The sequence below is a fragment of the Athene noctua genome, chromosome 15 (assembly GCF_965140245.1).
Source record: "Athene noctua chromosome 15, bAthNoc1.hap1.1, whole genome shotgun sequence".
Lineage (NCBI taxonomy): Eukaryota > Metazoa > Chordata > Aves > Strigiformes > Strigidae > Athene > Athene noctua.
Window position 1 is genome coordinate 13,309,997 of NC_134051.1, and position 16,875 is coordinate 13,326,871.

The 16,875-nt window shown below is 43.6% G+C and overlaps 1 protein-coding gene across 3 annotated transcripts in view; it reads right to left on the bottom strand.

The window, feature by feature from the left end:
- Window positions 1–4,499: 4,499 nt before the first annotated feature.
- The window catches only part of LOC141966744 (multidrug resistance-associated protein 1), a 57,324-nt gene continuing 44,948 nt past the window's right edge, over window positions 4,500–16,875 (bottom strand). For all 3 annotated transcript variants that reach the window (XM_074919793.1, XM_074919791.1, XM_074919794.1), the window contains 10 exons: window positions 16,134–16,341; window positions 14,947–15,257; window positions 13,922–14,121; window positions 13,293–13,419; window positions 12,793–12,894; window positions 11,618–11,764; window positions 9,793–9,951; window positions 8,206–8,372; window positions 7,265–7,459; window positions 4,500–5,989 (listed from right to left, as the gene is read on the bottom strand). In XM_074919793.1, the coding sequence (XP_074775894.1) occupies window positions 5,881–5,989; window positions 7,265–7,459; window positions 8,206–8,372; window positions 9,793–9,951; window positions 11,618–11,764; window positions 12,793–12,894; window positions 13,293–13,419; window positions 13,922–14,121; window positions 14,947–15,257; window positions 16,134–16,341 (1,725 nt within the window). In that variant the 3' untranslated portion in view covers window positions 4,500–5,880. The remainder of the gene's footprint in view (window positions 5,990–7,264; window positions 7,460–8,205; window positions 8,373–9,792; window positions 9,952–11,617; window positions 11,765–12,792; window positions 12,895–13,292; window positions 13,420–13,921; window positions 14,122–14,946; window positions 15,258–16,133; window positions 16,342–16,875) is intronic.

A 16,875-nucleotide genomic window follows, 5' to 3' on the forward strand; every position in this document is an offset into this window, starting at 1 on the left:
AGTAAATGTAGTATAAAAAGGAATAATGGGGGAGGAGGTGGGAGAGTTCAAACTGTCAAGAGTCAATCCATACCAGCAAAACCCAGCAGTTTCTTCTCCAACAGCCTTTTCACCCATGTTAAGAGCAGTTAACAGCTTCTGCTGGACAAGTGCCTAAGATATCAAAGTCCAATGTCTACTTCCATACTGGTGATCAAATACCAGGAAAGACACAAATTTTTCCTCTCTACTTTCTCCAAACCTGACTCAAGGGCAAAGACAAAAAAAAAATTCAAACAACAGATACAAGTTATGAGCACTCTAAAGGTTTATCAGTGGATCTCAAAACCAGGAGCATTTAGAACTAATGAGATTTAAGTTAGGTATTTTTTCTTTTTAACTGAGGTAAAAGAAAAACAGAAGTACCCATGTTGCTGGGTAATTCTGAAAGATATCTTTTAGCATACCATAGTCTCTGCTATAAACATCTTTTAAATGCTCACTTTCCGTTCCTAACTTGGTAATGAAGAGAGAAGGCAACAGAAAGCGAAAATAATCAAAACATACTTTCACACTGGCAATCTCTGAAAGGGCAGTTTCGCTGTCGGCTTGCACAAAGTAAGAGCAAGCAAAAGTACCATCAGCTTTCATATGTCAAGCTGTGCTGAAAGGGCACAAGAAAAGGGATTCCCAAAACTACATGTGACAAAACCCCTGTGTTTCAGATGAGCCAGAGTCCTCAGCTTCAGGTCCAAGTGGTGCAGTAAGTGACAAATAGGGAGCTCAAGTCTCAGAAAAGATAATAGTCATCCCTTAAGTAGCATCCCAGAAAGTTACCTGGAAGTTGGTCAAAGCAAAATACATAAAGGGGTTAATGCTTGAAGATACCATCCTCTCTTGAGAATCCAGTTTAAGGAACAAAAGCTGTGGATAAAAGGACAGGTCTGCTGGGTCTTTGCAAAGGTACTTCTTCCTAGATTAAACTATTATGCAGTTAGCACAGGAGGTAACTACAGCAGGTAGCTACAGCAGGCTCATTAATTGCTCTGAAAACATTTTACATATTGAGAAATAAAAGTCCAACACCTCCAGTAATCTGAATGTCTAGGACTAATGAAGAGGAGTGCCTGGATTGCCTTGGCTACACTCTTTCAGAATTAACTTTTAATAGCTACTGTGCAGCCCAAGTGCAGCATACACAGAGCAGCTGTGTTTGGCTCAGCAGCAGCTACCCACTCAAAGTCCAAATAAAATCCACTGATCTAAAGAGGGTTTATTGACATCCCAGTGGCTTTCCAACCCTATTTTTCTCTCTGGAGCAAAGCAAGTGTTTCACTCTAGGTCCACCAGGGAAACAAGTTTTTACCTAGCCCACAGCAAGCACACACGATGTCCCTGTGTTTCCATGGGAGAGCCCCTATCTCCAACCCCCCCGGCCGGCAGGCCGAGCTGTGCTCCCGCCCAAGGGGCTGTGGCTGGATGGCCAGGCCAGGCCAGGGCCCCGCGTGGAGGCAGAACCCAGAGCAGGGGGCTGGGAGCCAGCGAGAACGGCTGCCACAGCGCCGGGGAGACTGCCCAGCCCAGGCAGAGCACCTTCGGCAGCGGTTCACCCTCCCAGAGCCACCCGCTCCGCACGGAACACCTGCTCCAACAGCTGAGCCAGTACAGGGCTCCCATGCAATCGTGTGTAATGAGGTCAGGAGCTTAATTAGTACTTTCACTCTTCCAATTGACTGTTCAATCTGGACATCAAGAGTTAGGGCTTTCAATTCCAAGTTAATTTACTTCTTTCCTTTTCCCTCCCCATTTTAGACTATCTCAAACATAGTGAAAGCACAGCATATGTAGGAGAGAAAAACTACCTAAAAAACCCAAAAGACTCTTTTCCCACAATTCCAAGTCTAAGGTAATACCAAAATTGCTAAAGCTAGAAAACAAGAATGAAGGTGTTGTGCACTGATTTACACCAAGTTCATCCCAAGTACATTGTTTGGAAGTTTCACTCCTAGTTCCCTGGATGGTTGCAAGATGCACAGGAATGCCAACATGTTAAAGGCATCTGTGTCCCAGAGCACTGCTTCTGTGCTACGCTGCGGTTGCACCACTAAAGGGTCTCTTCAGAGATGGCTCAAGACTGCAAACAGTTTTACAGAAGTAGCTGTATTCACACACATGAAGAGCTAGAGTGTTATTTGCAGGTCTCCTGAAAATCCTGAGCTGTTTTATCAGCAGAATCAGCTCTTCCAGATGCGAGGTATCTTCCATGTTGCAGCAAATAATGTCAGCCAGGATATATCAACATGCACTGAAATCCAATACAGTAAATTCAAGTTTGCTTTTACTCTTCTGTAAATATCAAGATGTTTATAATTTCTAATAAATATGTTAATATTTATTAAGAACACCACTAACTTCACAGGGGCTGTACATATTACTGCTGTAAGATGGAAGATACAGCACACCAGGATCGGAATTGGTATCACAGATGCTTAATGTTTTAATTAACAGATTGGAACAAAATGGTTCTGAGAGAAAGATAAGAGCTTTGCTTTGAAAGATAATGTTTTTTTCAAAGACTGGAAAAAATGGTCCAAGAGCACAGAAAAAAAATGGAGAGAGGCACAGCCTTGCTTTAGGTGACAGCAAGGATGCTAAGTCTGGCCACTTACTTTCAGGCCTGATGTATCTGGCAATTTTTTCACAAAATACACATAAATAGCCAGCAATGCAGCTAAATGAGATTTCCATTTTTTCTTTTGATCTAAATGAAATTAATTGTGCCATCTTTATCAAAAAAAGAAGAAGAAAAAAAAAAAGAGTAAAGCCTGCCCACCTACAGAAGCACCACACTACCAGCTGTGAGGGTCCTTGCTGGTGGGCAGACAGTTCTCTCTTCACCCAGAGGATGAGAACGGGACAAACTCAGGCCATGCCACTGCAGCACACCTCAGGGAAACCCTGCTCCGCAGCACCTGGAGGAAGGTGCCTGAGGACTAAGCCACTTGCGGCAGGACACGCTCCCAGAACAGTCCCCACCTCCTGTCCCACATGCTCTCTTTCAGAGCTGGCATTAGCGTTGCTGCATAAAGGAAAATAGGTGACAAGGCATTCAAAGAAAATACATCTGCTAGACGACTCTGAGCTTAGCTGCCAGAGTTCAGTGACACACCCCTGAATCTACTAGTGCTCCCCCCAACAGCCGGGGGGAGGCTCATCGCCCCCAACTGCACAACCACTGCTCGCTGCCAGATGGCACCAGACTCGGGAGCTCACGGGCCATCAGTCCAGATTTCACTTGCCCAGAAGTGCTGAAAGTGTCCCAAGCACTAAATAAGCATTAGCTCCAAACACCACACACAGAAATGAAAACAGATTAAATAAGAAAAAATCTGCTGGTTTTAACGCCATATTCTAATACCTTACCTTGCAGCAAGTTGTATCATTTTCTGCAGCGGGTCCCAGTAACACTGCAGGCAGGGATCAGTACAGAGCCCTCTTTCCTAGCTGCAGCAGGACCTTACCAAAGTAAGAGCTCGAGCAGTCCAACTTCCTTTGAATTCAATCCCCAACCTGCAGAGTACTTGCAGAGTCTCCATCTCAGCAATAAGCTACACTAAACCCACAAGATTTTTCAAAGGTATTTGAAATCCTGTGTGCATTTGTTCACTGGATGTTCTCCGCAGCTCTGCCTGGAGGAAGGTGTTGGTGATAACCAGTTTGCACAGGCAAGGAGGGAGCACAGGGAGCTTTGCTGTCTGGTCGTCCAGTGCCCCTGGCCCCTCTCCCCTTTCCTTCCCAAGGCTCTCCGAAGAAGGGGTGGAAGGGGAAGGATCATCGAGTGTTCCCGGAGGATGACTGTCACCAGGCAGGACAGCTCTAACAGTGGTGGGCACAGCTCCTCCTCTGAGTCTCCTCTGCAGATAGATCCGTCTCCATTTTAATGCAGCTGAGTAAAATACCACCGACCATGCACCCTACCGGACAAGCTCCTTTCTCCATTCCTTACTAACCATTTGCTCCAATCTTTCCACCTTCTGGCCAACACAATGCTGCACAAGCATTAGGTGATTTGAAAAACCAAAACCCACTGCTCCTCCCCAAACTCCCAAAACAGCTCTTGCTCGTTCCACTTCCATGGAGGAAATTAAAACCAATCTGCCCAGGAAATGTGGCAGACACAGGCCACGGACACCACGGGTATGACAAAGGCCCACAGCACTGCTGAATCCTGCCCTGCTGAGCCATTGTTACTACCTGGTCTGCTCAACAAACTGCAGTACTCAAGTTACAAGAGAGACCATGAGATGTGATCCAGCCCTACCACAGCACACCTTTATTTGCACTCAAGGTTTCTTACCCACCCTAACACCCCCCAGACATCAGACCTAGCCACCTGGCTAGTCTAAGCAGTACCAGTAATTTCTATTTTCAAGACAAAACCTGAACTGACAAAGCTGACCCTTTGTCAAATGCAAAGCAAGAAATGACAAATCATGTTATTTTTCAAACAATTTTTTTACTGGAAGTTCTTTGCAAATATTTGTATAGTCATTACAAAAAATACCAAAGAAAATTTCAGTCTATTCAATTTCAGAGAGTCGTAATTTACAAAAAAATAAATAGTTTTACTCTAAAGACCATTGTCTAGTATTAAGGTCAGCAATATCATTAACAGAAGTCCACATTCTCAGAGTGCTGAGGACTTGGGTCTGACTTAGTTTGTCTTCTTCCAGCATTTTCCTTTAAAATAAGACTAATCAGAACATGAGAAAAGTAACTTCCTTCTTCCCACAGAAAACTGAACATTCAACACAGATCTTGAAAACCAGACTCAATTGAATTGGTAGACCCCTCTGACACACAACTTTAAAAACAGTAAAACTTTTTTTTTTTAAAAACAACTGTAACAGAACAGTTTCCCACAAAATTTTTGAGTCAACAGCAGCAGCATGAAGGGCATGTTTCTTTGATATAAGGCGAATGGTCCTTGATGTGGCAGAGCTTCTATGAAAGCACAGAACTGCCAAAGCCAAGGGTATTACAATCAACGTCACGCCGAGCCCGCAGCCTCCACTCAGGCAAATCCTCACTTCTCAGCCTAGTCCCCACAGGCATAAACCAGGATTCACCACCCAAGTCAGAATTCCTGGGTGTAAGACCAGGTACTGCATACTGCAACACACCAAATGCTGCACGGATGTGGGTTTGGAGTGACTGTCATTCTAGACATGCTTAAATACTGCTTTGAAGTTGACTGTGCTTTTTCACATCAGCACTACTGACATATTATAGTGAACTTGCTGCTATACACTGTAAACACATGAAACCTTTAGGACAATGCATAAAAGCATTAACCATGTACAGTAAATGCCATAATGAGAAAGTCTGGCACACGTGTTGTTTCACAAGAAGAAAAAAAAATAAATCTTTGGACTATAGTACTATATGCCACAAAATGTTCCAAGTGCATCCCACAATAGATGGCTCATCAAATGAGAAATCAGCAAACAAGCAAATAACTAGCATTTGCAAAAATGTTTTAAACAAAAAAGGGCGACTTCAGAACATAAGAGCAGATGAAAAGAAAAAGCTTTTCTGAACTTCTCTGATGAATCACTCTGCCTTACATTTGAGCATATAATGACAGATTTTAGGCAAAAATTAGAAGTCTCTGAAGTATTCTGCACCATGTATGTGCTTCTCCTAAAGCTGGCTAAAATCAATACTAAGGAGAATAAAAAAGAAAAAAATTGCATTTTTATGTTACTTCCACCGCCATACTCTGTCTGACTTCAGTAGGTCTGAAGTGAAACTGTACGGCTCACACCAGCTCGGGGGAAGTTACAGTTCTCTGAATGTATCACCTCCCTCTTCCACACAGGAACTACCCAAGTTCAAGTGTTACACCAAGCCTGAATCTTTGGCCATGCTATAGAAAATGCCTTTTTCCTGAAGTAGATGGTCTGGGCTACCACACTCCACCACTTCTCCTCTGTCCAGGACTAAAACTCTGTAAAACAAGGAGAAAAAAGAAAAAAAAGTGGTCACAACAAGATCCAGAAAGCCAATGAACACAGATGCACACATACAGTGAGAAAGTGACCGTAGCATTGCCACTACATGCAAGCAAAGACAGCACAGGCTGTATGAATGGGCAGAGGTTCTCAGCTCTGTCCTTCCTGACCCCATTGCAGATGGTGTTTCTGCTCTATTTTTATGCAGCATGTGTTTACCCAGTCACTTGCAGGCAGCCATGAGACTTTTGACTGTGCTCTGAGCCAGCCAGAAACTAGATGGCAGCACTTCTTGTCAAGGTGAGTGAGGTCCCCGAAGACCTCGCAAGATCTGGAATAACCTTCCCATAACACTGCACCACATCAACTGCTGTTACACAGCTTCTGCTGACAAAATACAAATGCAGACATAGCTTATGCAAAACGAATATGCAACTGGAATTAGGAAGTTCATAAAGCAAGTTACTACAGTCAGTAAAGTCAGCTCATATTTAAAATGCTGCCTTCAGTTACCTCCAGTAATTGGGCAGGCACTGCAGAGATGCTCACCAAGCCCTTAGCAGGTGCTGCTGCCCTGATGGAATGGGATGTTCATCTGGTGCCAGTACCACTGGTGCTGGGCCTGGCACAGGCAATGCTCCTGTCTCTTATCTTTCACTGCTGACAGCACAAAGAGAGGTCTAAAGAGGTACACAAAAATCTTACCACTGGTCACTTTACTGACTGCCATTCTGTGATAAAAAGGGCAAGAGAGCTTAAAACTGGAATTATGAAACAACTCTGCCCTCAGCCATGCCGTAGCAAGGCAGCTGAGGATGAGGGAGACTGTATGAACTCTAACCAAAAGTGATGGAAAGAGAAATGTCAAATAAACTTCAGAGAAGTGCAGGACCTGCCCCTTTGATTCCTTATGCTATCTGTGCCTAGTTTGGGGTATGAGCTCCCTAAAGCTCTGATGCCTCCTCAGATGTGCCTAAATGAGGGCAAGACCCTGGAATAGACTCCTGTCCTCACTTCCCTGCCCTTCTGGGTTTGCCTGGGCAGGAATGGCACAACAGCAGGGCAACAGAGGGGTCAGAGGAACTCCCCAGGCCAAGCACAGCCACTGCAAGCCATAACACATGTACCCTCCACCCGCCAAAACAGGGATTCCAGCATGCAGAGGTGGCTAGAAATGCACAGGTAAACATTAGGCTGACATAAAGATGCTCACTGAAGTAGAGCACAACGCAGGTCACATGTACCATTCTTCAAAAGTGGTATGACTTTACCTTGTGTAGTCCATGATTGTGTTCAGACGATGTGCTATAGTTAATACAGTACACTCTTCAAATTGAGACTTTATTGTTGACTGTATAAGCTTATCTGTTTCAAGATCAACAGCAGCTGTGGCTTCATCTAGAACCAGGATTTTGGACTTCCTGAGCAGAGCTCGTGCCAGGCACACCAACTGGCGCTGTCCCACACTAGGCAGATGGGATGGGAGGGTGGGAAAACAAGTCAGAACAAGTTTTCAGTATTCATTTTGAAGCCTAGCAGTTCCTTGTTCTAAAGTATAGGTGCCAAGAAACCACCAAAACAGATAAGGTCAGTCTTGCTACTTCACTGCAGAATATCTAACAGCATCTGAAACTACATCCCCCTCACAATGAAGTCCTGGCAATGTAATAATAAGAAGAAAATATGCTGAAACCATTCACAGTGTAACTGCATCAAGCTGGGTCACTGAATCCACACTGTGTTGAGGGCTGGACTTTAAATGATGTCTACAGCCTGAACACATATCCCTGTTACGGTGCAAAAAGCAAGCTAAAAACTTCCTTAGAAAAACTGCATCTGTTGGGCAAGAGCCATGGGAAGTTCCAAGCATCCACTACAAACAGTAGGCTGCTCACTAAAATCCTGTCCAAGACTGCCCAAGCTGTCAAACCCCACAGCATTCGGAGTATTTCTTAAATTAAATTCTCAAACTCGAGGAGAGTTTAAAACATGTTGAATAAAACCTAGCTCGTCAATTGCCTTGTCATGGATTAAGAATTCCCCAACACCCCCTCCAAATTCTCATACGTGGCCAGGACTGCTATTGCTAGGGTCGAGCTACATACTGCCCCCGGTGAGCTGTAAGGCTGCAGATGGGAGGGCACACACACCTCCCTCTCACTTCTCATTTAGTTCTTAAGGCAATTTTCAGAAGCATGGTTCTTTGACGTACCTGAGGTTCTCTCCACCTTCAGCGCACTCATGATTCAGTTTATCAGGAAGGGACGATACAAAGTTTTTCAGGTGAGCCAATTCCAAAGACCTCCAAATGTCTTCATCGGAGTGTTGGTCAAAAGGATCAAGATTCATACGCAGAGAGCCAGAAAACAATATTGGATCCTAGTCACAGAAAGAGGCGATTCACAATGTACACAGAACATGGCAAGTGCTCCAAAAGTATTTCTTAGATAGTAAAAGAAGAACAACATGTCCAGGTGCAGCTTCAAGCAAGATAGTTTACTGAAATTAGGACCAAGGCCTCACTTTTTCCAATAACAGCAAGTTATTCTCCCTCACCCTTTTTCCTCTTGGGGGTCTGACCTCTGCCCTCTGCAGACTCTGGCACTCCAGACCTTTTCATGCATCAGTAACTCATGAATCCAGAAGAGAAGGAAAAACATACAGACACAAAAAACCCCACAATACACCAACAGCCAACTTCCTTTTTACTGGACTACTAAAGTTAAAGAACAGGCACTCCCTGCCCAACGTAGGTCAACTTTCCACTTCTTAGGGAATTACAACATCTGTAAATATTTCAAGCCTTCAGCTGCAGTATTAATGAAATGAATGCATTTTTTCCTGGACATGGAGATACACCACATTAGAAATACTTTTGACCTAGTCATGTCAGACTGATGCAAAGTGATCAAAAGGAGAAAGCAAAGTCCCCCCCAGACTTCCAAAAGAAGCAGTGCAGAGAACCTCTTGCAGTTTGCTCACTTGTTTTTGCCAGCAGCTGCAAGGTGATTTCTATAAACACATTCTATGGTCTTACTTGGAATCAGAACAGGCAGGCAATAAAGGCTACACAGTAAGAACAGGATGACTTGAGACCAAGTCCAGTGCTTGTAAAGCCATAGCTCCAAACGTTTTGGATTATCAAACCGACAGTTGCTGGGCTAGGCTGGGATGGTTATGTACACGTTTCTGTGAGCGAACAGTACTGCATACCTTGCTCACAAGATCCTGCCAAGTACAAAGGCTCAAAGAGTTCATATCAAGTCTGAAGTAACAATGCAAAATCCCAGTCCTTCACAACCGGACTATGCAGTAACTTCATTCCATTTCTAAGAAGAATGGAACCAAATTCAAAGTGGAAACTGATCTCTAGAAAAACTCCCATGAGGGATCTCCACAAGTGGAAATACTCAAGACTTTATATCCCCTCTACTGGCCAAAACAGCAATGGTCCCAGTGAACTAAGGGACCTGGTCAGGTGTCCAGCTGGGGTCAGACCTCCCCACTCAGGCTAAGCTGTCTATAGCATTTAAGTGATCAGTGTGGGGAGTCCAAAGGCCAAGGCTTTGCTTCCACACCACAACTCAACCATAGCCAATCTCCTACTTGTTACTCAGCACAAGCAAATCAAAGTCAGTCTCAGAAAAAAACTTGGTTTCAAGCCCATAAAAGAGCATGCTGAAATGACTCAATTTCATCGCTACAGATCTGAAAAGGAATAAATATGTTCTTCCCAGCCCATTACAGAAACAGCACTGTTACAAGATGAGATCTGGTAATGGCAGGATTTTGCACCTACCTGAGGGATGATGGTGATCTTGAACCGCAGGTCATGGAGTCCTATCTTTGCTATATTAATTCCATCAATAATAATTTCTCCTTCAGCTGCTTCATTAATCCGAAACAAACCTAAAGTAAGCGAGGATTTTCCAGCTCCTGTTCTTCCAACTATTCCAATCTGTTGGGAAGAAATATAGGAACAACTTACTCTGGGGAAGAGTTAAAGTGCTTCCAAGCATCCACCTGAAATTGGCACATTTTCAGAAGTCTGTTGTATTTGCCAGGCTATCAACACCCCAGAACAGTATAACAAATTGAGGTTGATCAGAGGGGAAGAAAAACCACTGGATACAAAAAACCCCCAAAACACAGTTGAAATTTGCAATCCAATCACAGAAGTTTTCAATTTCTCTAGAAAGGGAGATAGAATTGGGTAGAGCAGGCCAAGGTTTCCCTAATTCTTTATTTGGTTCATGCTTCACAGTTATAATTGCTGAATTGATATTTATTTTGTTTGAATTTATAGCAAAAATATACCAAAAGTACTCACTTTTATACTGTAAGTTTTGCTTCCCAGTTAGACTGAATTCTTCAGCAATTCTTTTTTTTTTTTTTTTAAATAAATATAAAAAGATTGCTACTTTAGTTGGTTGGTATCTCTTGCCATCTGCCCTTTCTAACCACTCTTGAGGTAGTATCCTGCCCATATTTGTAGGTAGGAAGCAGGCACTCAGGAAAAAAAGCAAATGCCTAATTGGAAACCACAAATAAGGAATCAGAATGGTTTGGGTTGGAAGGGACCTTAAAGATCATCCAGTCCCAACCCCCCTGCCATGGTCAGGGACACCTTCCACTAGCCCAGGCTGCCCAAAGCCCCGTCCAACCTGGCCTGGAACACTGCCAGGGAGGGGGCAGCCACAGCTTCTCTGGGCAACCACCCCCCAGTGTCTCACCCCCCTCACGGTAAAGAATTTCTTTCTTATATGTAATCTAAATCTACCCTCCTTCAGTTTAAACCCATTACCCCTCGTCCTACCCCCACACACCCTGATCAAGAGTCCCTCCCCCCTTTCCTGTAGCCCCTTTAAGCACTGGGAGGCTGCTCTAAGGTCTCCCCGGAGCCTTCTCTTCTCCAGGATGAACACCCCCAACTCTCTCAGCCTGTCCTCACAGGGGGGTGCTCCAGCCCCTGATCATCTTCACAGCTGGAAGCTGGATAGTACATCTGTCTTGCAGCTACTTTTTGTTGTGCTGTACAAGATCACACTATTATCGGACACCTGAGAGCCAACACAGCGCTGGGGCAGGACGTGTGTGAGCACATGTGCAATGAAGCAGTAGCAGACACACACAGTTTGGCCAGATCCAGACAACATACTCTGAAGTTCCATTTTTTCCTGCAGTCTCACCTTGCACCTCACTAGATCACGGCTTCCCCTCTCTACTTAGTAGCTCATTTTCTTGAGACTATAATTAACTTAATTTCTCTGCAACCTGTACTCCTCTTTGCTTACAGCAAACAAAATAGCAGAATTTCCTGGGAAGGGGAAATAAGTCAGCACAAACCTTACTGTCTTATGAAACCAGACCAAAAGATACTTCACAAACCCACACAACAGTGTCTCTATCCCATGACACACCTTTAAAAGGGTAAGAGCCCACCACATCTGCCAGTTACAGTAAGACTGATTCTACAGAAGCTCTTCTAGCTCTTAAGGACCCAAGACACACTACAGAACAGGGTTAGACCTCTCTTTGGCTTATGCATTCAGACTCAAACAGTAACTTAACATATTCTATATAAAGTATAAACTTATACTCTACTATAAATTCAGATTCATTACCTTCTCACCCCCATTTATAGTAACATTTATGTTTTTCAAAACCAAATCCAAATCTTCCCGGTAACGTAAACCATAGCCTCGAAACTCAACCTTCCCTTCCTTGGGCCAGGTACTCGCTGGGGCAGTTTGTTCAATACTCCATTCAGCCTGAAAGAACCACACAAACATCTCTCATCAGTTCCTCCTTCAACTGGACACGGGCTCAGAGGACTTGAGAAAAGCAATTAAGAAAAATCCTTGTTAGTGTGTAATTTGCAAAAGGAACTGTGATGATGATGGGAAGAAAGGGAAAGAGCTGCCCCAAGGCAGATGAAATGGTATACATGGAGCCAAGGGCTTTGCTATCACAAGTCTCATCTGCTGGATAAACTCTTCTCTCACCACCAGCAGAATCACACAGGCAGCACATATTCCAATAACCTGCTTGGACACCCCCCCCACAAGAAACCATCGAGGAAGCCAGACATGCAGCTAGAAGCAGTTTAACTGAGTCATAAGCACTAAAAGATTAGCAAGCTGGTAAACAGCTGCTGCCTCAGCTTCCCACAAAGATGGGAGTGAACACACCCCACTGCATTCACTGCCAGTGCCAAACAAAAAGGCTTTAAAGTGTATAAACACTGGTCTGCTACCAGAACCCGAGAAAAAAATTATAGGAAGGGTCCTCATAAGGTCTGGCTACAAAAGTAGTGATTCAAGTGAGGTTCAAGGGACAGGCATGGCAAAGAGAAGCCACAGGGAACTCTGTTCTATAGCCAAAACGGGCACAACTGCAGATGAAATGAGTTGTTAGGTGACTTGAATCAAAAAGTTTTACTCTTTACTCCCCACACTAAGAGCAAAATGAGAAACAAAAACAAAAAAAATAAATGTTTAAGCACTTAGGAAAATGAAACACTTGTACAGCTCCACTGTTTAGCCCAGGGCAGAACTGCATATTTCTTAAGTAACGCTGTATAAATATCAGTGGATACACCTCAAAAGCACCCACAGGAACTACCTGCTAAGATCTAGCCTGTCCCTAGAGGGAGGGCAGGGACAGCACTAAACTCTATCCCATCCCTGGGCTCAGAGGACATCCCAGCTGCATGCTCCAACTCAATGAGCCAGGCTGTGGGTGAGACCTCAGAACAGGGCACTGACTTCTACAGGTGTGGGGGACAACTCAGACGCACCTCCTTCTCCATTTCAGCATATTCTTTGACTCTTTCAACAGCAACAATGTTGGTTTCCAGCTCGGATGACATGCGAACTAGCCAGTTCAAGTATGCTGTAATCTGCAAGAAGAAAAGTAGTCTAGAAGTAATTTACACTCAATATGTTACCTGCAATAAATAAAAAACATGAAACAACCAAAGCATTGCAAGTTCATGGAATGCATAAACACAGACAAGATCTTGGCTAATCAGCGCTGGACAAGAGAAAAGTCCAGATGCTTTTAATATGCAGGGGATGAGTTGTCTTAGCAACATCCCCTCACACAGGCAAGGCACAGAAGGAATTTCCCAGCAAATTTCCAGATGCTATTTCTAATTTATTTTTCTCTTCCTATGTTCCTTATATTAGTTTCCCCTCCAATGCAATAGCAAGGTTCTGACTTTCTGATAGTCTTATCATTCAGAGCTGTTCGTTTTTTTTTGTGGTTTTTTTTTTTTTTTTTAAATGGTAAAATTACCTGCAGTGAGTAGGACACTGAGAGGCCAACTAGTCCTGCACTTAGTTTGTTGCGTGCAGCCACTGCAAACAACGCTGCAAAGAGGACAATGCAGTTCCCCACATACTCCAGACGGACAGCCAGCCACCTGCAAGACAGAAAAACGTAATGAGTCTTTCTGGCAATTCACCCACAGAGAGTTAGGAATGTGGCCAACCAATGCTCCGTTGCACATCTTGTTTTTGAAAAGATCAGTGATACAGCTTCTGCGTACTGCCAGCAACACAGGAACTGCAAGATATGTGAGGTTCTGCTCCAGCAGCATGCAAACCTAGAGGCATCCAAAATTAACAGACCTTTGAGGTGCATAAATTCCTTTCTTAGTTCAGAAAGCAGTTGTGGTTAACATTGGGATCAATGAAACAAAAATTTTTTTAAAAGTTACCCAGAAATAAAGCAGGAACTCTTAGAAAGAAAAGAAATTCAGAAGAAACCTTAATTCCATCACAGAAGCTTAAGCAAAAAAATCTGCAGAACAGATCTATTCACACAGCCTTCCCTCCCGTGGATAAGTATGCTGAGAGCTGTGATTGATAAGAACCGTGTCCTCCCAAAAAACCTGACTTTCAATATTTCAACCCCACTCTTACCTGTTTGCAACAATGCTTGGATAATAAGCTTTCTGATTTTCATCCACTTTCACATCGTTCTGCTTTATGAAACGTTTCTGCTCCTCAAAGGCTCGAATGACGCTGACTCCCAGGAGGGTCTCATTGAAGTGAGAATATACAGGAGAACGACTGACAGACTCGAGGCGTTTGAGCTGGCGAGAAGTAGCCACATAAAATCTCTGCAAATCAGAGTATGAGAATTATAGTTACAATCACAAGAGAGCTCCCTACAATCTGGGCTGTTAGTTACAGAGATTCAACTTACACATGGGAATACATGCCTTTTCCAATACTTTTGGGGCTAAAAAGACCATTACATACACTCTGCTGTCTTTAAACAAGCACCAAACTATCCCACAGGATAAGCCATTTTCTCCTCTTTCTCTTCTCTGCAAGCTTACTTCAACCATATAAAACACACACATCACTGCCTTTATTAATGGAGCTTGACTGGATTCACCAAGAGTCAAAGACAAAAGTCAGCTACATCTCTCTGATCTGTACCGGCTCTACTAGATTTCTAAGAATAAAGCGAAGAGTGAAGCCAGCACACCCTGCCTACACAAGACAGAGTGAAAGGCTGCCATCATTTCTCTTGCTCTGTAAACAATACTCTGACAAAACAGGCATATCAGCAATGCACACATACCCCTCTAAAGGCTACTCTACTGTTTGGAAGCAAGTTTTAGAAAAGACCATATGTTTTCCATATTTGGTCTCTGAGCAACAAGCTATGTAAAATGTGCCTCAATCTACTGGTGTTTTTATAAAGTCTGCTTATGTATAAAAGGATTACCTTCTGCACAGAGGTTATTCTACACTTGACAACAGAAGGAAATGCTCTGCTAAAGTCAGCTAATCAATAAACCATACAAAGCACAGCCAGTCATGACTCAAGTCAAACACATTAAAATCTATCCCAGCGCAGAGTCGGAAAATAACTGTCTTAAGTAACAGAGGGTAAGTGACTGCTGGTCCCAGTGCCCCCAGGTAAAACCCCCTACCTGCACAAGCAAGTAGACAAGTCCCAGAGGTGGAATAATGACAGCAGCTATAGGTGTGGCCAGCAGAATGATGATACATGCCCCAATCACATTAAATGTTGAGCCCATGAACATCTTGATGATTGGTGGAATGGTGGAGTCAATGGTATCTATCTCCTTAGAGAAACGGTTCACCAAATTTCCACTGGGTGTACGTTCAAAGAAACTCATTGGAGACCTGAGGACGTTGTGCAGCAGGTTAAGGTGCAGGTGTCGTGAAGCAAATATTCCCCCTATTGACACAACCATCGAGTAGCCAAACACAGCAATACCTAGAAAAGAAGACTTGTTTATAACTGCTCCCACCTCACACACTTAACAGTCTTCTTCAATTTGTCATCACTTAGCACTAGCACATCTCTAGTACAATAATCGTGAGAACTGGGGTTCACTACAGGCAGACTCAGAAAATTAAAAAAAAAAATAAAAAAAAAAATCAGTGAAAACACCACGCTTCTCTCATGGAACAAGTTGTTTCTCCATTACAAAGTTTTGTGTAATATTTGAGCTTTTTCCCTGAGTAAAGACCACTGAATTTTAAGGTGGCATTTAGTTGTATGGAAGGATTTTTATGGCAATTCTGGGGTACTTGGGGTGTCAGGTTTCATGGGAAACAAACTCTGACCACAAAGAGGACACATAGAAAGGCACTGAGCTGGCCTCCCTGTGGTGCCTTGGTTGGACCCTCAAACAGTGAGAGGAAACACCAGCTTACAGAGCTCAGCCAGACCGTGACTGCAAGGGAGGCAGCGGTGACAAACAGTCCCTGCGAACCCGGCTAGCACAGCACGGCTCATTTACAGGCCAAGGAACCATTTCCCGGGTCAGACATTTTGTCACCAACTGCTGGCTCACCAGCCCCTGCAAAACACTTTCATTGTTTTGTACAAAGAAAAGAAAACCATATTCACTAACTGAATAATTGTAGAGGTTTGTTTGCTTGCCTTTTTTTATTCACTCAAGTTTTTCATTTTTCTACAAAGGAAAAGAAACCAAAACAAAATCAAAACAAAACCAAAACAAAAATCCCCCACCCCACACTCAAATCCTTAGGAAACTGCTGCTGCAGTTCTGGGGATACAAGGTCACCAAGAGCATTAGAAACATTCTAAAGCAGCTAATCTTAAAATAGGTAAGATCAAGCAAACCTTGAGAAATTCCCAGTGCTCCATATACTCCCAGTCTGACATTTGTGTACTGCTGTGTCCCATTGATAACAGGATCATCTGTCCATAAACTCAGCCAGTAGTTGGAAGCCAGGGAGGCTATATGATTACACATAAAGAGGAAAATGCTCAAGAAAGAGATAAAGAGTCCAATTGCTTTCATGTAGTCCCAGTACACTGTTGCCTTTACCTAAAGAGAGAAAGGGGGGGAATATTCATTTTGCAGATAAAAGTTTCAAAAGCAGCAATTCCCCCTTCTTCAACCCCTATTTAAAGTCAATATCCCGGCATCAGGCCATAAAAACACAACAGCTGCACTCTAGAGAGCCACTGCTTGGGAACACAAGCTGTAAGTGTTCTATGGAGATGTGCCAACCCAGATATCCCTCCAGGGCAGTCACACATCATCTTTCCCTTGTCTTCTATGGAAAGGGAAGGGTAGGGAGAGCACTGCCTGAAATAACACAGAGCATCAGTGGCTGAGCCAGAAGCTTCATTGAGGAGTTCCAGCTTTGGACTCTCTTTTTACCACAAGATTATATAGCCTTTAATGAAATCCTTACTCAACATAGCTTGTATCCTATGATCTATCTTTAACCAGAGGATTCAAGCAACACTGCTAGGAGGTGTAACTGCCATTTTCCCAGGAACCTCACTCTCTGGGTTCTCAGAAAGCCCTGGGTATCCTGGGATTAGATGCTTGTGTCTACAGTGGAAACTTGGC